Source organism: Argiope bruennichi, chromosome 2 (genome assembly GCF_947563725.1).
Source record: "Argiope bruennichi chromosome 2, qqArgBrue1.1, whole genome shotgun sequence".
NCBI classification, from domain to species: domain Eukaryota; kingdom Metazoa; phylum Arthropoda; class Arachnida; order Araneae; family Araneidae; genus Argiope; species Argiope bruennichi.
The window spans coordinates 33,623,619-33,647,012 of record NC_079152.1 but is presented as its reverse complement, the minus strand read 5'-3'; the positions used below and the strand labels follow the sequence as shown (position 1 = coordinate 33,647,012).

Genomic DNA, 23,394 nt, shown 5'->3' with positions numbered 1-23,394 from the left:
TAAACCCTAGTAACATGCATATATTGTATTATATTGTATGATATTAAACAATATACGAAATATTTTGTAATAGTGTTAAGTATTGAATTATGTAATATCGTAAAATACTGTACAATATTGTGCAAAATGCTTCGCTACCTGGGAAGAAGATAAAGATTTTCCGTAAGTTGATTTTTCTTTTCGCATTTACTGCAACTTTTCATTCATTCTACATTAATGTAAAAATATTATACATAAAATCATAAAATAAATAATTTTTACAAGTATTTATTTCATAAAAAAAATATTTTAGATATAGTTTACAACTTCTGTCATAAACACAACAGAAAATTAAACTACAACGCCAGCATTCGCCAGGAGCTATGCAGATCCTAATATGTTATTAAAAATGAATCAACTGATTCTCCATCTATCTATTATCCATTTATTTAAATCACCCATAAGAAAGGAAATAATAACAGCTCATATTGTAAATTTCACCGAAAATGAAATTCTACGGTTCAAAAGACCCTGTGGAAGTGTTTCCGGTTTGAAGTTTAAAACCTAATTACAACACAAATAAATCGAATAAGAAAGTTTAAGGTATACTCCATCTGCCGTAAAACAAATGGGATCACTTTTATTTTCTTTGACGGCATTGAATTTTCACCTCAGTTATTTTCTACATACATCCGTGGAGGCTATGAATGGGAAAGAATATTTCTGTCAATTTATTTCAAATTATCAAATTTCAAAGACCATTAAATTACCATAAAATACTTGTTGGGAATTGCATTCGGTTTCTTCTAAATCAGAGGTTCCCAAACTTTTTTTTTCTCGTGGACTACTTTCAAAGTTTTACTATTTTCGGTAGACCCCCTGCTGCTACATTTCTACTGTATTCTCAAAACTCCTAAAAAATATCACCCTAAATTGGGGGTGTTAAGAAGAAAAAAAAGAGCAGCAAATTTTCAGTTTCAAAAAAGTAGCACAGCAGAAGTCACATTTCATCCCTTTGCAGGTCTAAACAAGCATCCCGAACGAGCGGGCGCACGGGCGGTACTTTGGAAGTCTCGACATGTGGCGTACACTTGTACTATTATCTATTGTTCTATTTAATTCTGTGTTTGAACTGAGTCTCGAATATTTCTGAGTACCTACCTAGTCAATGATGCTACCTACCTACGTTGATAGGTAAATCCAAGCCAAAATTTTTGTTCTTTATTATGAAAACCAGAAAAATGTTCGTGGACCCCTACTTACAACTTGTGAACCCCTATTTTTTCACGTCTACGTGGACCCCTGGGGGTCCACCTGGACCACTTTGGGAACCTATGTTCTAAATGGATCGAGGCAATAGCAGAGAATACATTAATTTGAAACCAATATTTTTGGAATGTTTTATATATATGTATATGTGTTTATTTTGGATGGGTATTAGTATCAATGCTATAAAATAATTTTCTGAATATTGTAAAATATGTTTCTGAGCAATTCTATAAAATGTACTTCTGAATTTTTGCATAAAATATATTACTAAAACATTTAAGAAAAATTGTAATAGTTAAGCATAAAAGAGATTGGAGAAAGTTATGGAGGTTGATTGATCTAAGAAAAAGTATGAGGCAAAAACCATCTATTTGGAATGCCATCAAATAATTTCTCTCACTACTGTCCTCTGATTTAAAATCTTGCAATTATGTTAAGATATATAATATTAGATTCAGAATTAATAAATGAATCGTATTTCAGTCCAATAATTAAATATTGGTGTTAGACCCACAAATTCCATTAAAATGTCATTCCATTTTTTTCATTCAAAATTTGAAGCATTAGTGATACTATAAAATCTTTTTAAATCAACAGATTGTTTATTCTTTATCTCCGGAACTGCGAAATGTATTCATAAAATAATGTGCTAAATTCCAAGTAATAAGTTAGAGATTTTAGCTTATGAGGTTTTCGTATGAAATCTCTACCAAAATGTAGAATTTGAGAAAATCGCATTTAAGAATATAAAATTGTATTAAAACCTGTAATATGTATGTAAAACCTGTATGTAAATATAAAAATCAAGGTTATCTATATTCAGATCCTGAATAAAGGTTATATTTATATAATATTCCGAATTATATAAATATTCGGAATAGTATATAATTCGAATTTATTCTACACTGAATTTATTCTTATTATAATCGGAATTTATTCTTACATATATAGCCAATTTTTTTGTCAGCTAATCAGTTTTTAGCTAATATAAGTAAGAAAATCGCATATTCATTTTTGATCTTTTCCGCCGGCCCTCTGACTTAGAGATAGCGCGCCTTCCTCGTGATCTGAGCGTTCTGGGTTCGAGTCTGTTTCGGGCTTAGTTGTTCTTCGTCCTATGTTCTAGCTCTGAGATGAGTGAAAGAACCGCCCTCTAAAAAGGGGTTGTGCAAGCGATGGTGTGAGTGTCATCTTCATATGAGCTAGAAGTCTAGCTTCTGCCTTCGGGTGCTCAGGGGCTTTTACCCTCAGAGGCTACTGCACAAAACTCGGCAGTGGACTTATCAATGACAAGTAAAATACAATTATTTTTCTATTCATATATTAGGCCTGGAACCCCAAAAAGATCCGCATATGTAATAAATTTATGTAACGAATTTAATTAATTTAATTCGTTATATCTCCCAATTATTGTTTTTATATAATCAGAGACTCTTGAACCATGAAATGCTCCATCTTTGGAGGATTTATTAATCCAAATTTAAGTTTTCAATGTCTGTTTAATGATCATGTAGAATATCCTACGCATTTGACATGTAATTTCGAACCATCATGCACTTAGACAGACAGATAATACTTACCCCAAATGGTTTCGGTCTCAAATTTGATAGAAAGCTGCAATATTTTATTAGATAGAATACATAAATACCATCCGTTTATCTAGTAACGTTTTTTATTTGATCAGAATTATAGGGACCATAAAGATTACATAAAAATCCGTACTTTTCTTATTTTTTAACGATTAAACTAATTCTGATTCTGGATTTCGTTCTTATATAAGAAACTAAAAAGAAAAAAAAAGTTAACAAATTAAAACAAAAATTTGTTGATATGATGACACTTTTGAACACTACTTGATAATGTATAAACTATTTGAAATTCTTGCTTCAGTACTGCATCGACATTTTTGTTTAAACATATATTATTAAAAGGTTACATCTTATACCATATCTACAGCTAATATAAAATCTATCTCTAGAACCAAGTTTTTTTTCCAACTTTCTTCAGAAAGTAATACTTTAAATGAGAACATGTGGCACGCCGAAAATCTGTAAATTGCATTCTTCTCCTTTTGTTTAAATAACTTGCAAAGGGGAAGGTAAGATAAATGAAGAATGAAATTCTCCAAAGGAAGTAAGTATTTTGAATTCAGAACAAAAGAAGAGAAATGAATAGATGTAAAATCGTATTTTAAAATCCAAAGTAGAAAATAAAGTAGAACGAAACGGGAAAACATTACACGATAGAAGTCTTATACCATTGAAATTTCATCTAGAGATTTACTTGGGAAAATACCTATGCGTCAGTTTTTTTCTTTGCAATTTTTTAGGTACCTTTTTAGATCCCTGGGAGAACTGACGTATTTCAACGCCCTTACTTCTTTCTGGAACGATGTTTCTGTGAGAAAAAAATAAGACTTGACAAAATTGCAGAACACAAAAGTCAGCTTTATCCTCCATGTAAATGTTTTCAGACGTAAAGATTTACGGAGGTTTAAACCAAGGCTCTGAAAACAGTCTTACTCAACGCCGGATTGGATAAACAAAGTAGATCTCTAAAAAATATATGTACTTTTTTTTTGTCGAAAATTGAATTTGTTAAATCCAGATTTTATCAGAAATACATTTGGACGAAGTCAAAATAGGAAATACATTTTTTTTTCCTTTCAAGACATATGAAAGAATATGAGAGAATAAGTTATTCAAAATAATTTTATGCTTCAAATTCTAGTAACAACTTATATGGATGAAAAAAAAATGTATTAGGCTTTTAACTTTAAAAAAAATATGCAAAAGCAACATCAGAGTAATCTGCTTTAACTAATCTTTCCATTTTCTTTAATATATCTATTGGATATATTTTAACTTTTATTTGATTTTGATTGCTTTCTCGCTTCAAAATGTTTTTCCATACCCATTAAAAATTAAAGTCCAATAATATTTTAATATATCCTTCCTCGAATAAAAAGTTGGATTTTTAATAGGAAAAATTATTTGACAAGCACAAAAACATTTTATAATATTTTACAAAATTATATATTATTTGCTGTATTTCGAAATATCGTAAAAATGCCATATCAATTTTGCAAAATATATTGCTAAATTTTAGAAGTAAATTCGATGTTCTGGAGAGTTACCTCGTCATTAATTTGAAACTTGACATAAAACTGATTGAAGGAAAACCATAAATCATAAACACGAACACTCCGACTTTTGGAAAATAAATCTACGTCTCTTGTTAGGAATTCACTTTCCAGAATGTTAAAATATCATTTATGAGAGCGGAGCATTAGTAAACCATCGTTTATTAATAGATTCTGCCTACATATTAGGTTGGTCGAAGTACATTCTTAAATTGAAGCATTTGTTATACTGTCAAAGGAAATTTAATTTTACTTAAATCCCATTTTATCCTACGATTTAAAGGATTGGGTTGGAAATGGATAGCTAAAACTACTGTGTTTCTTAATGTTAATTAATTAAATTTATTTTTTAGCATTTTGTTTGAAAAGTGCATGAGGTCTACTGGCAAAATGAACGACAATTTGATAATATAGACAAAATATGTGAAAATGCCATTTTTTTTCAAATAATTCTAGAAGGCCGTCAGAAAACGATTTCATCTTCACCAAACCATTGTTCAAAGTGAATTTTCTTTACAAATCTATTTCAACTCCGCAATCAGTTGAAACAAATCACGAGAAATATCTGTCAGGCAATCACGATCTGAATACTTTATTTTATTTGAGACAACTAGAACATAAATAGTAAAAACTCTTCGAAACTTTTAATTTGTCAAACACAATTTATTAAAAAAAATGTGAAAGAAAAATATTATATTCCGATATATTTATTCTTTCTTTTTTATTAAAATGGAAATAACTATTAAAATGTATAGTATTTGTATCAAAATAATTGAATCAGTATAATTAAAAAAAAACATGAAAATCGAAGAGCACAAAATGAAATAATCCTTGGTTTACAAATTTGACTTTGTAAATCCGTTTAACTCTATCAGTACTGAAAGGCCCCAAACTCCCGTACTGTAAAACAACCGAAGAGTTTGAACAATTGTTCGAAAAATGAATATAATGAATGAATGAATTATGAGGAGAGTTTTATGCTCCTTGGATATTTCTTATCTTTAATTTTTCTTAGCTTCAAAAGAGAAATTCGAGCATTTTAATATTCTGATATACTTGAATTTTAATGAGGTTAGGAATGAGACTGTCAAAGTTAATAAGGAAAGATTATCTCCATATTTTAGGTGGAAATTGCTTTTTTTTGAGGGGGGATTGACAGGTTCACCGTGAGCGAATCACTAATCCAGGAACACTATCTTTAGCTGCGAATTATAGTTATGGACATGACTTCATTCGTGTCGCAGAAAAAGCACTATGTTTGTTCACATTCCTTGCGATTTGTTACTTCATAGCATACTCTTGTTGTGCGTATGCTGTAAAATTTTGAAATACTTCATTAATTATAATTCGAAATTTATTTAAATTAAAAAACTCCTTCACTAAATAACAAATAGATATGCTAAGATAATAAAAAATATATGCTAATAAAAATAAAATAAATAAATATGTAGCATATATATAAATAAATATATATGCTAATAAAAAATAAAGATAATATTTCGATAAAAAGAAAATAACCGTTTGCAATGACTACAATTTTTTTTTAAATTTATGTCAATACTAATACAGAATGAGTTAATTAAAATATTCTTCTAATAAAAAAATTTTTTCCTGAAATAATTTTTTGTATTTTAGTCTATTAAATAGCTCGCTGATAATAATTATTTGTTTATTGAATAATAATTTGTTAAGTTTACTTTCTTTTATATATTTTACTTGTTGCTATAGATTTTTATTCAAATTTCAAAATCTGCATGCAGTCATAAAAAGATCATTTCTGATTATAATGTAAATATATATCTATATTAATTCAAAATATGAATATATTATGATATTATTAGATTTTTTCAAATGCATCAATTTTTATTTTTTTTAACTATTTATTTTTAAAAACGTATGAAAACAATCATAAATTTCAGCCTTTCGCGTTCGTCGTATGAATTGTTAACGCAATTGTCAATTTCAATTATGTCTCATTTTTATTTCATGAAAATAACTTTATTTTATGTCTCATAGAAAAGTTTGAACGTTAGTGAGACATTTATAAGAATAATTTTTTAACAATACTTTTAAGAGGGACATAATTATGTGTGCGGAAGTATATGAAATGGTCCCGTCTCAGTATCATTCGTTTTCACGAATATACTCAAAATTACACTCATGTCCAAAATTAAGGTCACAAACATAAAATCTGCGAAAAATGAAAAACTATTCACTGTTTTGCCACGAAATTTTGCACAGAGGTACACTACAAGGGAAGAAAGAACATAGACACATAACAACATGGAAAAGATTGTAATTGGTAATTAAGAAACATGTTATATCAAAAAGTGTTACATTATGAATCAGAGATAAAGCGCTTATCTCGCGGAAAGCCTGTCTGATATGGAGTATGATCACCGTTCACTGATATACAGGCTTCACAACGAGCTTTCATATTGTTTATGAGGGTGTCAATAAATGCTTGGGGCAACAAAGCCCATTCTTCCAAAAGCGCGGCTTTTAACTCTTGAAGGGTATTAGGAGGGAGGTTACGCTGTGCAAAGGCTTTTCCGAGACCATCCCAAACATGTTCAATAGGATTGCGATCCGGAGACCTGGATTGCCAGCCCATACGTCGAATATTCTCTTCCTCAAGAAAATCATCAACGATCTGGGCTCTGTGTGGGCGCGCGCTATGGTCCATAAACATGAAGTCTGGGCCAAAAGCACCTCGGAACAACCTCACATAGGCTTCAAGGATCTCATCCCTATAGCGATTGGCATTGACAGTACCCGCATCGAAGACGTGCAGTGTTGTACAACTGCCCAACATTATGCCACCCCAGACAAGGACTCCTCTGTCACCAAATCTGTCGATTTCTTTTACGTAGGAGGGATGATTGCGAGCTCCTCGCTCTTTCCAGATGAAGTTTTGGCGAGTGTCTGATAAATCTAGACTCATCACTGAAAAGAATACGCCCCCATTCTTGCTTTGCCCAAGACTGATGTATTCCGCACAAGGACACCCGGGCTTCTCTGTTGGATGCAGTCAAAAAGACGCACTCAACTGGTCACCGGGCATAAAGGGCCCTCCCTGCTAGACGTTGTATACTGTTTGTCTGGAAATTCTTTTTCCAGACGCAGCAGCAAGGTTATTTAGAATTACTTTGAAAAACTTTTTTGTGACCTTAATTTTGGACATGAGTGTATGAAGTCAGTTCTAACATAACGATATGATATTTCCAAATGGGACAATAATGTTATTAAATTTGGAAGAAAATACATAATACAGAAGTTAATTCATTATTATTACACATTTCAGTTCTCGCTGGAAAGGATGAATCATACATTGTGCAGTTCCTTATTTATTAGCTATTTTTGAGTACATCTAAATAAATAAATGGAAAAAATATATAAAATTTTTTAAAGCAAATTAAAATTAATTCTTAGTACAATAAATTAAATTGAATTGCATTTTAAATTGAATTTTTCTAAAAATGATTTATATTTAACTGAGTCGAATATTTAAAATTGTCTAGTTACTATCCTGTTTGTAAAATATATTTCAGTACAAAAGTAAATTTATAAAACAAACAAATTTCCATCACCGTTCAATTTAGGAAAATCATTTTAAACTTTCCTTCCTGTACACAAGCAATCCTTAAGAAAATGATACGTTGAAATGTGCTGTACCATGAACATTTTTCAAATGAGCAATTCGAGGTAGTTAAATTAACGTACCGTATCAAAGATGCACCAAAGTTAGCCATTGACTCGGTGAGTTCAGGCATGGAATAGAATTGCCGAAAAAAATGGACCGGAAACTGAAAACGATGGCGTATACACCTTCTTCTTAAACAGCCTTTTTCAAAAATTACTACCATTCTCAAGCTTCATAAACCTACATGAGCTTTAAAGACAAACTTCTCACTAAATATATTCCTGCATAACTATATAATACTTATTACAGTGAAACGTAAGTATTTTGATTTTTTGGAGGTTATTATAAAAGCTTGGAAGAATCTAAAGGATAAGAATTTTTTTATGTTGTCTTCATTATCACAATTAACCCGCAACTGGAGACGGGAGTCAATTAGCTGTAATTATCACGTGGTATTTTATACTTGAGTACAATCATCTCCTAAGTACCTTTAAGTTGTTCTTTCAACATTATGTGGTAAATGTTTAAGCATGAACACATGCATGTAATCGAATAATTCCTTTTCAAATTTTTTTGGTGTTATTTAAAGAGTCATTGACTCTTTGTCTCTTAAACTTCTTTTAATTTGAACAGTGCAAAACAAATAAAGAAATATTTTCAAAATAATATTTTAAAATATTGTATTCTTCATTTTTGTTTGTTAAATTCTAACAATTATTGACATTAGCGTAATTTTTTAATATCTAAACAAAGTAAATATTCATTAAAAGATGATTTAAGTTTTTCTTTTAACATTTTTCTAACATTTAATATTATAACATTTGACATTTTTAATATTAATATTTGTAAAATTTTTGGTAACTACATGATTTCCAGAATGTATTGTGTTTCCAAAATAAATTCTAATGTTGTTTACAAAAGACAAAAAAAAACAATAATGGAGTAATTCTGATTCCATGTGTCCACTTTAATAAGATAAATATTCGGATTGTTATTATGAAAGGATGAGATTGTTATTGGATTGAGATTGAGAATGATCAAAATTGAGATACCCACCCCACAGGGAAAATACTTGAGTCATTTAAAAAGGTTAGCTTTACTGTATTAAATACTCCAAAAAAGACCTCCAAATCCCTTTCATAATAGGACTTCAAAGAAGAAAGACAATGCAATTGTCTACAAAAAGTATAGAGAATTTTTATATTCTTTACAAAAGGAGTAACAACTAGAATGTTATTAAGATAATTCATATATTTTTTTTGGAATCGGACAACAGAAACTATACCTCAGATTATACAGTTTTCATTCAATATTTATCCGTCTTCAGACTTTGCAGAGCCTAGATGTCTTCTAATACGAAAGAAATTTTCAAAATGTGTTGCTTTAAACTATTTTCTAAAGTACTGTGCAAAAACAGATATAACTCAAAATATTTTGGGGTTGAGTTTTCAAAAGAGTATACTTTTCAGCATTAAAATGTTACTAAAAGTACAGAAAAGTGAGATATTTCTCAGGACTTCTGGACATTCGTAAAGGACAATTCACTGCTGACTATAGCCGCTGATGAAGAGACGATATATATCAACAAATTCCCTTGGAATGAAATAGTAAACAACTTTACAAAAAAAGGACAATTTACAAATTGCACTTGAGCCTTCGTCATTTAAAATTACGGCTTTCTTTCACTTTTTTTGAAAAGATTTTTCCCTCAAGGTTTGCTTGAGTTTCGTATAAGTTTAAATGCCATATATAAGTTAAAATTTGCACAATATTTTTTTTTTATTTTACTTTCTCCGTGATATTATTTTATATGATATATCATGTTTCTATATGTCCAAATATTTTGTTCATTGTTTGTAAAATTTTCCATTAATTTAAGATACGTCTTTCAATTATATATCACAAAACTTATTTTCATACATTTCAACTTATCTTCCACTTAATATAAATTTATATTATTTAGCATCTGAAATCACATGAAAATTATTCTAATAATGATTTTCAAAAACTAAATTTCCAAAAATTGTCTGAATGAAATTTCGGCACTCATTTAGAAGGGATTTTGAAAAATTCCACTCTGTCAGGTTTACTCTATATTAATAGAGGAATGTGTAAAATAACTTGAATTTCTTCGTTCTTCATAAAATTTCCCAAACGAGAAATAACGCAAAATAATAGAATATTTTTAAAATATGAATACTTTGCTTTATAATTTTTTTTTTGAAATAAGACCATATAAGCAATATCATATTTAAATGAGAATGTTCAGGAGTTTTATAAATTTTAAGGTATCGAAATAAACATAACACGCAGATTCTATTTCCTATGCTTAGAGGTCAAAAGTTTCTTTTATACATTGATAAACAATGCTTTTCCTTTATCTGTATTTGTCTGGACTGAAAAAATAAACCAAGAATAAAATAAGAATTATATATTCTTCTAATTCTTAAAGAAAAATAGTTCCTGTCTTTAACAAAATAACAAAAAAATAAAAGATAGAGACTATTATGGTGCTCGCGAAATTACTTTCTACATTAGAGTAAACATCTGACATTTTGAAAACAAATTTAAAGATTTATTCTCAGGAAAGAGATGAAGATTCATATGATGTTTAAATGGAAGGAAGTTTTTAATTTTTTCTTCTTTTAAGAAACGTTGAATGTTTTTATTTACAAAAGAGTTTTCTTCCCTATAAAAGTAATAAAGATAAACTAAGAAAAACGTCGAGACATTAAATCTAGGAAAGAGTATAGAATTAAATGTTTTCATTTTTTCAGTAGATGGTTTTTATTCTTTTGAGAAAGATTTTATTTTCATTTAATTTAATTTTAATTAAATGAAACCAAAAACATTGGATACAATTACGACATTATTTACGAAAGGGGATGATAAAACACTGGGTATTTAAGAAAATCTTTGAAAGATTTGTGTTTATATTTTCTTAAAATGTTTTATTTAGAAAATTACTTATGGAAAAAAATGTTTATTTTATGCAGTTATTTTACTGGTATATTGTTTTAATGACTTCTTTATTTATCTGCATAGTATATAAAATTATTTTCAAAGGAAAAAGCAGACGCTTGATATATATATACTGGCTTTATTTACCTGCATATTGTTTTATTGGTATAATACTGGTATTATTTACTGGTACATTGTTTTACTGGTATATGATTTCAGCGACTTGTTTATTTTTCTGCGTATTATATAAAGTTATTTTCAAAGGAAAATATAAATGCTTCACATATTGCTGATGCGATGCTGTAATACAATTGGGATGTTTTTCTATTATATACTAGCCGCCTTTGGCGACCAGCCGGTTCGCCAATATTACCGCTCGCTACAATTTTCAATTAAATATTTTAAGTAACTGGTCTCTTAATAGATTCTCAAAGAAAACCTTTTTAATCTTCAAATTTTGATAGTCATACCAAACTTATACTGTTGTTTAGATCGTTTCGTTCAATTTACTATATATATTTTGCTAATTTGTTGTCATTTCCGGTAAAACTTCAACTTTAATTTATAGTGGAAATGATGAAATTGCAATTAATATAAAAATATTTTTTAATAAAACCAAGCGTTTTATTTTATTTATCATCTTTATTGTTATTTATTTATTATTATTACTGAATATGAGTATTTCAAACAGAATCGCTCGATATTTAAGTGTTATGTGAACTACAAAATATTTTTCATAATTTATGTAATATCTCAATAAATAATTCAACAAAAATTTCTCAGATTCAGCATAAAATTCAGTCTTTAGTTTTGCTTTCAAAAGGATTGAAATGAAATCAATAATAATATTTTGTTCCGGCCTATAAATATATTTCAAAAATTATGAAGTCTAAATTTAATGCAGTAAGGTATCATATTCTGAGAAATATTCTGGACATACCAAATTTTAAATAAATGAATGAATGTTTCAATTTTCAACGATCAACTAAGACTGATTTATGAAGTTTTGAATTTTAAAAATTTAGAAAAACAACATTTTCATAATTTTAGGCCAATTAATCTTGAGAAACCTACGCGCTGATTGGCGTATTTTCTTTGAAACGATCGATGGAAAATCTAAAATTATCCTTTTTTTTATTGAATAGAGATATTCAAATTTTTATAAATCAGTCAGTTTAAGTGATTGATTTAGTTGATTGGAAATTAACTCTTTTTATTTAAAATATTAGTGTTTCAAGAACATTTTGTTAATCGTGATTTCCACAGCAGAAGTTTTATGTAAAATCAAAAATTCGTTATTTATTAGAGCATTTATTGAATCAAGTTACATAAAATATAATCATTTTCCATTTAGACCATTTTAGCATATCTGTGTCTTACTAAAGGTTTACAAATTAGCTGTGTGGCCCTGATTTGAATGGATATCCTGTTCATGTTAAACAAAACTTGCCTTAAAATAAAACTGATTTATTGGATTAATAATATAGAGAGTGTAAAAGATCATAAAATAATTTTTCTTGAATTTATTTTTTAGAAAAAATAATATTTCATATTTGTTTTATTTCCTACGGACACGAGCAGAAAATTATATTTTTGCAGATTTCATTTCCAAAAAGATTTAATTTATTTTTAATTGGAGCTTTAATCATTGTGATGGCAACACTTTGAAAAAAGCTAATTTTTTCCCATGAATGCGAAACGTGCTCGTGCAGCTTAAATTTTATTTTTATTTTGTACGAAAAAAAATTGTTGAAAAATATAGTTAAAATATTTATTTAAAAATTCATTAAAAATAGAAATTTAATTTTAAGGTTAAAACATTGGTATCATTTAAAAGATAAATTTTTGATCTTTAACTTCATGTAAAAATATTTTTTGTGCGGTAGTATTTTCGGAAGTTATAGCAGAAACACGCCAAAATTTCGCTTAATTTTTAAATAAACAAAATTCTAATTAAATATTCGAAAAAATACCCCCCAGGTGCACATTCCCGGCTTCCAAGGTATACACGTGCCAAATTTGGTAGCTGTAGGTTGAATGGTCTGGCCTATAGAGCGCCAACACACACACACACACACACACACACATTGAGCGTTATTATAAGTATAGATGACATTCCATTAAACTGGTGTCAAAGTTTGATCCAGTTTTTTTATTCAATTAATAAAAAACATTAATATATATGTATGTGCACGTTTGTGTGGATGCGTGCTCATAGATTTTAACATAAATCCATTTTGCATGGTGAAAATGTAAACATGAGCCATTTGTTCCAAATTGCTCAAAAAAAGCTGTTATTTTCTTAGTTAGAATTTCAATTTTAATGATAAACAAAGCGGATTTTTTTGCTTTCCGACAGTAATTCCCTTAAAATATGATTACAGAAAATCGAGTTTTACACTAATTAAAAAAATAAAATAAAAATATCTTTTTAATGACATCAATTCAATTTGCATGCAAATTTTATACAATTTTTTACAATTTTTCAAAAAACAATCTATAATTTTAAACAATATATTTTATTGTGGAACTGTCATTTAAATTACCTATTTCATTGTTCCGTGAAATACTTGATTACATGGATTTTCTTTCCTTCTTGAAATCCAATGAAGAATATATCTGATGTTTCAATGAGAATTATGGAATTGTGATATTCCAGTATCGCGAAAGTTGGAAAATAAATTACCTAAACCCAATTTTAATAAAACAATGATGTCGTAGAACTGGACTCATAAAAGGAGATTAGTTCATATATACAGTTATCAAAGCAAATATAAAGTTATTTTAATAACAAGTCTTTGATGTTTGTCACAATTTTATGCTTAAAAATATTTTTGGTTGAATAGTGAACTGATTGCCGAAAACGAATAGTTCATTAATAAAGAACTCACTTTAGATTTCGTTTTACATGTGTATAGCACGCGTGTTCTATTGTAAAATTTACATATTTTGCATTCCTATCTTATGCTTAAAACTTGTAAATGCCCTTCTAGGAACAACTTGTATAGTAAAATTCCATCAATATTCTGTTTACATCAAACGATTCACATGCGTAACATAGAAAATATATTCCTTTAAAATTAAATGTATCGAACAGGTATCATCAAAATAGATTTTTTTTAAAAAATCGACAAGAATAAATTTTTATATATTTCCTGAACGATAACAAAATTGGAGAATTCTCTAGGAATAGATTCATGTCGAAATAAAAATAGCATCACCTTCACATGAACAGTAAATACCTAAAGGGAATCAACTTACTGTTGGCAGAAGTACTTTTATTCTTCGCTGAACTCTTGAAGTTTGCAAACACAATTTTAGGATAAAAAATTGAGTCGGACTTGCAAAGAAAGATTTGTTGGAGGGGAAACCAGACACTATTATCTGGCCAAAAGTAGTTTGAAATTTTTAGTTTTAATGGGTTGCCACTATCTCATAAATATGTATGGAAAAGAGAGGAAGTCTTGAGCCAATAAATGACAAAGAACAAAAAGAAACATCATTTTTCTTTACGGTATGCAAACTAAATTTTGTAGTGACTTTATTCTTGCAAATGAATTTATGCAGTGTCTTAATTTTTGTAAATAATCCTGTACAGTGACCTTATACTTACGAATAATCTTGCTTTAGCTGAGTTATGTCCGGACAATATTTGTACTGTATTATGCCAAGCTGCAAGAAAGTATTATCTTGGGAAAAGCCGCTTCTGAATTAAATTATTTTTTCTGAAACAGCATTCTCAATTACTATATTATATTCGTAACTATTTGGAAGGGAAAAAAACCTTAAGTATTATGAATATAAAAATGTTCAGCATCATTAATGAACTTTCTTAATCCCATGTGATTTAAGATATTAAACTGATTGTATTCAGTCAATAGACTATAAAATATCAAATATATTTATTCATACTTAATTCAAAATATTTTCATCAATTATTTTCATTCCAGAATATCATAAAATACCTTTAAGGGTAGGACATCATTATCTATAAAAAGATTGAAAATATACATTCCGCTTATAAGAAAACAACAGTTGGTTCGAAAGTATATTTGTTTACAATGTATATATGCATTTTTAAAATGCATCTTTTTATTCTTTATGCAATTCGAAATGAAATTTCAAATATTTTGAATCGATTTCCATTCTCTTTTAATTGTTAAAACATATAAATTTGAAAGATTAAGCATGACTACAAATAACTCCGTAATAAATAAGCTTTTATTATAAAAAATATAATAAATAATGTAAGTTTTTTTGCTTACTTTCTAACTTTAATATGAACCAGCAATAGTTTAAAAAAATTAATGCGTGACTTATTTTGGCTTAATAAATACATCGACATCATCACAAAAATCTGGGATAAAAATTAATATTTAATGTCATAGTTAATATCATTAATTGAAAAAAACATTGGTTGGAATCATTAGTTAGCAGCTTTGAATTGTTTCAGATTTTCTATTTGTAATTTTAATTAATATACTTTCTACGTTACTTTTGAATGAGAAATTACACACACATTTTAAAGTGACAAAAATAAATTATCTGAAGTTTCGGCAAAGTCGAAGAACTAGTTGGATATTCGACATAATGATTATTTTTATTTGAATATAAATTGAAAATAATATTTACATTTAATTTCTCATGTTTCTATATAAGTAGTTCTTTTTCCTCTTTCTGTTTGTTATTTTGAATGGAAGACAAAAGAAGATTAAAAGATAATAATGAATAATTGTGAGTAAAGGTTGAAATTTTTGCCCTGCGTAATAATAGTCTGTTCTTTAGTTTTGAGATTCATTTTCTTTCTGAATAATATTTTGCTCTACATAGAATACTAAATTAATTTAATCATAATATATCTCTAATTAAAACATACATCGTGACAGATCATATTAATTGTTGAGGCAAATTACTCAATTACGTTAAAAAACAAGTAACAATTATTGTTTGGCGTGGGTTTGAAAGATCATTTTTCACTTTCATTAAACTATTTATCATTATCATAGATCATAATTTACACAAATCTTGTTGATATCAGTCAAATTCACAAATTTGATTGATTACAGATTAGCTCTCTTGTGTCTTTAATATGCATGTTTCATTCTTTTTGTTCATTTCCAGCCATTAAGCCCATTATTTTTTTTTCTTGATTAAAACGTAATGAAATTAGTGTTGTATTTTGATTCAACATGAAAGAAGTATTCATATATTAAGTCAATATATTAATTCTTCATTATGGACAGTCTGGATAGAATGCACTAGCGCAGCATAATTTCCAAATAAAATAGATAGATACTGATGTATACTGATAGATACTGATGTAAATATTACTGATGTAGATAGATACTGATTAAAATAACCTAAAGAGTTATAAGTCAATTTATTTCAGTTAGTCAAATATAAATATGATAAAAGTTGGCTAACGATATTTCTAAGTAAGTTTCTAAGTAAAATTGCTTAAGATATTTTGCCCCTAATTCTTCAAACAAATGAAGAGAAACTCTGTGTATTTATTATCCAGAGCATATTTCACCTAATTAAGATAAAAGATTCAATTTTTCATCAACTTCATTATCGTAGTGTGGATACATTTGGCCAAGTAAATTAGTCCAAGAAATTAAATAAATCGCATGACACCACAAATTATTTTCGAAGTAGTTGAGACATGTGATTCAATAAGCTGACCTTTTAAATATTTGAAAATGTCCTCCTTTGGACTCTATTTTCTTTCATATACCGTGACAGATCAATTTCGATGTATTAGATCATCATCAGTATGAGATATTTTATAGGGATGGAGGACTTTGAAGTAAGCTAAAATGGATGAAAATATGAAATTTGATTTTTAATTTTTCATGTTATAAAGAAATCCAAATATTTTCTTATAAGATTTTAATGCTTACAATCCGTGATATCTCATCAGGAATATCTCGACTTTGGTATCTTAGCTGATCTAAAAAGAATGCTAATTATTATAAAATACAAAAAAAATACCTTCATGTCTCTTTACTTACCTCTTAATAAACGATTCAAAACTTTTCAAGCAGTCTTTCTCAACTACTTTTTTTAAGAAAACATAATGAACAGTATTTGAAAATTTCATTTCATACCTGAACCTTTGAATCCTAAGATATTTAAAATAGATTCCTCATTATCTTTGATATTAAGGAATTGGTAACTTGATATTCTTCTTATAGTATCAAGAATATTTGATTAAATCGTTTTAGGCTATAAAATAATGCTACTGTAAATAATAAATTATCTTTGTCGCTAATACTTCCCAATAATATCATTCTAAAGAAAAATATAATTTCGAACAAAGTTCTAGGATCATAATCTAAAAAAATAAAGAATGATAAAAGTATTCCTCAGATTTATATATTATAAATTAAGTTTGTTTAATTTATATTTTAGCGATATCTTTCGGAGATCAAGATTTAAAAGTTGTTCATTATAATTTTAATATTTTTTTTTGTATTTTTTTGCTTTACCTTTGAAATGGATACAATTTTGTTTAGGAGATTCATACTCGGAAGAAAAAATATTCATGATTTTTCTCGTCATGTAGAATATTTATTGTTTCTAAAAAAATTTTCCAGGTTATTTTGAGTGGTTATTTATTGAACTTCATTTCCTTCTATAAGCCCTTTATGATTTGAACGTATTGATTTGCCTGCATCTTCATCTCATTTTCGATATTTTCACTTTCTTCATTCAGTTCTTGATTCAACATTTTTAATATTCATTTTTAAAATGAGTACAAATCATAACTTTCAATTTAATTTAATTCATTCATGCAATTAAAACTTTTGAGTGTGGTATTACTGTATTTCAAATTTCTTATATTTAACATAATTAAGAAAACAATTCTATTTTAAAGATGGTACTTATAATAAAAATGAATTATGGTACAAAAGACTTAAGAATAATTCCAGTTAAAACAAGATTATATAACTTATAATATTTTTTTAAATAATTGTCATACTTTTTTTTAATTTCTTCCAAAAGTGTTTTAAGAATAATCAATTAAATTGTTAAGCTACAATCAACTGAATATAAAAAATGGTATCCATAATAAAGAATATTTAATCATTTCCGCCTCACTTTAATGTACAAAGCTAATTTATAGAACAAATGCGCAAAAGTAAAATGGTATGTTATATAAGTGTCGTCATTCATTCTTTTCATAGAAAATTCTTAACTTGACTCTTCTCTCTTCTCTTTACAGAGAACATCCCTTACTTCCTTCGGTGAAGAAATAGCTTCCGGAAAAGGAAATGATGTCATCTTTCTTACCAAGGAACTCTATCTTCAGACATGTATGGTGCTGACTCTACGTTTTTGAAACTTGCTTAGAGAGAACTTTATTCCTCGTCTGCTCGTCCTTTAAATAGATAAATTGGAAAATTTCCCATAAGAGGAGTTATAAAAGAATTTCATATTTTATTTCCCACTTAAAATAGGAATTCTTATCTTGAAGTTATAACTTTAAGAAAAATTGTATTTTGTGAACTACAAAGTAAAAGTTGATTGGTGATCAGAATCCAGTATTTCGTTAAATAAAATCATACAATAAATGAACATTTCTCTTATCGATCTACCTAAGATAATTTTAAACAAGTGTTGAATTGTAAAATTTGTATTCCATTTTTGAATTTTTTTCAATAATTACATTTACAATTCTTTGTCGGTACAACTTTCGTAAGATATACGGAACACACAAAAATTACTTTTTAAATAATTATTATTGAATAAATTAAATAATTTTTTCAGCAAGATAAAAGGATGAAGCAAAATCGTAATTACTTATTTAAAAAAGATTTTTAATATAAGTAATTAAAAATATTAACAAAAATATACATACAGTTTGACTATATTTTAAAAATTGATTAAAAAGTGATCTATAACAAACACCAGAATGGCAGCATTAGGGGAAGTTGCTTTAATGGTGTATAACTTTACAATGAACTGCTCTTATAATGATCTCTTCATGAACGATACAAATTGCACTTACCCAGAGCCATCTGACAACTATATCAACTTTTTTACTCCTCCTGAATGGCTTATTCAGTTTGCAAGAATTTCATATGGATTGGTTGGAATACTTGGTCTCGGCGGAAACACTCTTGTGATCTATGTCGTACTTAGATTCTCCAAGATGCAAACAGTAACAAACATGTATATCCTAAATTTGGCGTTTGCAGACGAAATGTACTTAATAGGCTTGCCATTTCTCCTGACCACTATGATATTCCATTCATGGCCATTTGGTAGAGTCATGTGCAAGATTTACATGACAACCACAAGCATCAACCAGTTTACCAGCAGCTTACTTTTAACCGTCATGAGTGCTGATCGATACGTAGCTGTTTGCCATCCCATTCAGTCCCCGCGATATCGAACGCCATTCATTGCTAAATTTATCTGCTTGACAGCCTGGACATTGTCCGCTCTTCTCATGGTACCCATCTATATGTACGCCAGCACTCTTGATACAGGAGAGTACATCAACTGCAATATTTACTGGCCGGAAAGCTCATACATGAATGGCGAAATGACCTTCACACTGTATGCTTTCACTTTAGGCTTTGCCCTACCACTTTTGCTGATCTTGCTGTTCTACTTTCTGGTCATCTGCAAGCTGAGGAATGTAGGCCCAAAGAATAAAAGCAAGGAAAAGAAACGCACTCACAGGAAAGTAACCTATCTGGTTTTGAGCGTTATTACGGTCTACATAATTTGCTGGTTGCCATATTGGTGCGCACAGATGTGGCTCACTTTCCTGCCACCAGAAACAGGGCAGAATACTCTCACTTTTACCATGATGCTACTGACACAATGCTTGTCCTATGCCAATTCAGCAGTGAACCCGATCTTGTATGCTTTTCTGAGCGATAATTTCAAGAAAAGTTTCACCAAGGCGTTCACTTGCGCTTCAAGACGCGAAGTAAATGCTCAGCTGCATGTAGAGAACAGCTTTTTCCCAAAGACAAAGAGCGGATCGAGTCGCCAAACAGACAAGAAGTCCGATTCATCCAAACCTTTGAAGTCGGGCAATCGCAATAGGGAGCCAGAACCCTCTACTGCCGTCACCATGATGAAAAACGAAAAAGATGCATCGGTAAGGAATGGATTTAACAAACAGCTCGAAACGGTAGCTGTTACTGAAGTTTAAAGCTTTGTCGAAGTTCCAGTATCTTCTTAATCGAGCTTTACAACATAAATGATTCACATATTAATTTAACTAGTAATCCATCCATTCCAAAATTAAGAGTTAAATATGAATTACGAGAAAAAAGCTCAAGGCTACTACATTTTATTTCTAATTTTATTTAATTATGTGATATTTCTTGTTTTGGTGCTCTTTTGACAAGGATAAGCGACTTATTACGGAGCTTTTATGCAGGGATCATGCTAAGTTTTACAAAATGCTAGAAAGTATCGGAATTTTTATTTTTCCTTTACTGTCAAAACCTTATAAACTTGTCTCACTTATGACATTTTTTTCTGTTCATTAAAAAATATTATATCATGCATGCTCAATTTTGATAATTTTTCTTCATTTTCCCCATATATAAAGTATTGAGAAAAAACAGATATTCAAGTAGGATATGTCATCATATTCCAAAAACTCCACTTTTACTTTAAAATTAAAATACAGCTAAGAACTTACAGGATTTAACTCAAAAACCAAAGAAACAAGCGGAAGATTTCCAATATGATGAAAATGACTGTTTGCGAAATATATGAGACTACACACATGATTCAAATCTATGGCAATGCCTCATTCAAAAACCGTTTCAACTACTATCAATCAAGAAAATGGAGCTTACATGTATCGTCATAATATTAGAAGCATCCAACAGAAAAAATAGCCAGGATTATAAGCTCGAAAATATCAGATTCTATAATATATTCATGATTGACGTTATAATGAAATGCTCAAAGCATAATTTTATCGCATTGCCAAAATCAATATGACCATGCGCTAAAGAGTTAACACGTATGTAACCATTCCTAAAGACAATTTATTAGGTTGGATAGTAATCAACTCTGAGTGACCTAAGTCTCTACTTATTAAGAGATTTGAGTATGTGAAAGACAGAGATAAGGCACAAAGCAGACTTCTCAGTATGAGAACATCTGAAGTTTCTAACTGTTTACTTCTAAAGCCACAGCCCTTTTTAAAAATGTACATTCATTTTAAATAACTTGGTGGCTGCCGAAACTACAGAATAATCAAGTTATTCCCCACATACGTAATGTGAAGTTTCTGTAATTCTCTCTGGAAACTGGATTATACATGGATTGTTCTTGGTGCTGTAGGAAGCAGTGACTTCTTTATATATACCTATATATATATATGCTGTATTTATGTGTATCTGCATTTTAAATGTTAAACAGTTGGAATGTGGGAACATATTCTATGGATCCTTGTAAATAGAAGATAGACTGCAAGGCAGAAAATAATCGCTTATAATACTCTGAGGCGAGCTTGACATGACTTGAAATAAAATAATGAAAATAGATACATTAGAGAAATTTTAATAAATTATTTTAAGATATTTTATATCTATTCCATTCATACATTTTCAAATTGGAATTTCATTTCCAGCATCGGTTTACCTTAATAGACAATATAGGCTTTAAAGAAATCATTAAAAGATCACTTTAAAGGAAAGTTAGAAATTAAAAAAAATATTAAACTGTGTAAATTACTTTCAGAATTATTTAATAAATAGGAAAACTATAAAAACAATCACCTTTTTCCATTTCATTTCTTGTAATATTTTGATGCACACGATTATTTATATTAATATAATTCTAATAAAAAAATTATAATTTCAGATCGTTTCATTTAGATTTAAGATAACTATTTCTGAGAATCAGAAAGTTTCTTTTTTATATGTGCTAAGCAAATATTATTTTAATAAACATTCATATATTTATGAGATTTGGATAATTACATAGAATTAAATTATATGGAATTTATTTATTGAATAATTTATTTTCGCTTTCCGAAGCATTCGCAAATAACGAAACTCTATAAAATAAATTTTCTGCTCTTAGAACTATTTACAGAATAAATATATAATTTTCAGTCTTTCAGTGCATCAAAAGAACTTTAAGGCTGTGAAAAATATATCACACTGCTGCCAAATTAATTCACGTATTAAAATATTGCATTACGGTTAAGCGTTTAAAAAAAATAAAGACTAAAAATGATAAATACTATAAAATGTCAACTTTAAATCTTCATGTTGGCATTAAAATATAAATATTTTGTATGAAGAAATATTCATTCCATAAAATGTTAATTTTTATTTTAAGTAAAAGTGTTGTACTATTAAAAACATAAATATGATAGTTTTTTTTTTAAACTTTTTCTGATGTGCATATGAAGATGTGTCTGTAGATATGGATACTACACGCATCGTACATGTTAAAATCTAAGTTTTTTTTTTAATTTTTTTTTGTTTAAGCAACTTGAATTGTTCATATGTGGTTTTGATTGTTATAAGGATGCAATCGATGCACGCTTTGAATATTTTAAATATTGCATGCATTTTGAATTTATTTATAATAATCATATATGATATGAGAAAATGGGAATTGTAGTAAAACGACGTCTCGCAAATATTGGTTATAAAGACTAGTTTCCTTTTGAATTCATGATTCAGTTTATTTTGAATATACAGAGCAATTTCCATGACAAGTAGCTTTAAGAAAATGAGAAAATCACTATGCATTTTATTTACGCTTAAAAGGTTTATATTTTGTTAAAGTCATAAATAGTTCAAACTTTTCTACACTCATTTTGACGCGTTACTCAAAATTTTCGTTTGATGCAATTCTCAATTTTATATTTTGATTTTTTTATATATATTTTTAAAATTTCTTTTATGTCATATTAATTAGAAAATCGTTTTATTTTTTGATGTTTAATCTTTCATATTTTAAAGAAATTTAGCTGAAAATATTTTGTCCGATTATAAGTGTATAAAAATAAGTATGATATGAATTCGAATATTTATATATTCTCAGTTAAAAAAAAATGTTCTTATATCAATATCAAATGTTTCAATATATTCTGAAAACTTAATTTCGAGCATATTTACTATCCTGGTTTCTTTTAATTTTTTTGTATAATGTGTGACACATATACATAAAAAAGTGTGAGATGTTAACAGCATGAAATGTAAAACTCTTGCTTGTTTGTATTCTGGTTTTCGTTCTCAATGCAAATCCGTGTCATTTGTATCAATGTAGTGTTATATAAACCATCACTGTCACTGTAATTTTGCTGAATGTTTGTTGTTGTTGTTGTTAATGTTGTCAATGTTCAGTGTCGATTTTTGTGAAATGTTGTTTGTCGTTAAAGTATCTTAACGAAACTGTC

The 23,394-nt window shown here is 28.4% G+C and overlaps 1 protein-coding gene across 1 annotated transcript; it reads left to right on the top strand.

Moving 5' to 3' along the window:
- The first annotated feature begins 18,696 nt into the window (after positions 1-18,696).
- Positions 18,697-21,886, top strand: LOC129962020 (somatostatin receptor type 5-like). The gene has a single exon (XM_056075686.1). It carries the CDS (start codon positions 18,913-18,915, stop codon positions 20,167-20,169), a length of 1,257 nt encoding a protein of 418 aa, XP_055931661.1. The 5' UTR covers positions 18,697-18,912; the 3' UTR covers positions 20,170-21,886.
- The last annotated feature ends 1,508 nt before the right edge of the window (positions 21,887-23,394 follow it).

Excerpts from the sequence above, each read along its gene's own strand:
- LOC129962020 (XM_056075686.1), top strand. The coding sequence starts at position 18,913 with ATGGCAGCATTAGGGGAAGTTGCTTTAATGGTGTATAACTTTACAATG.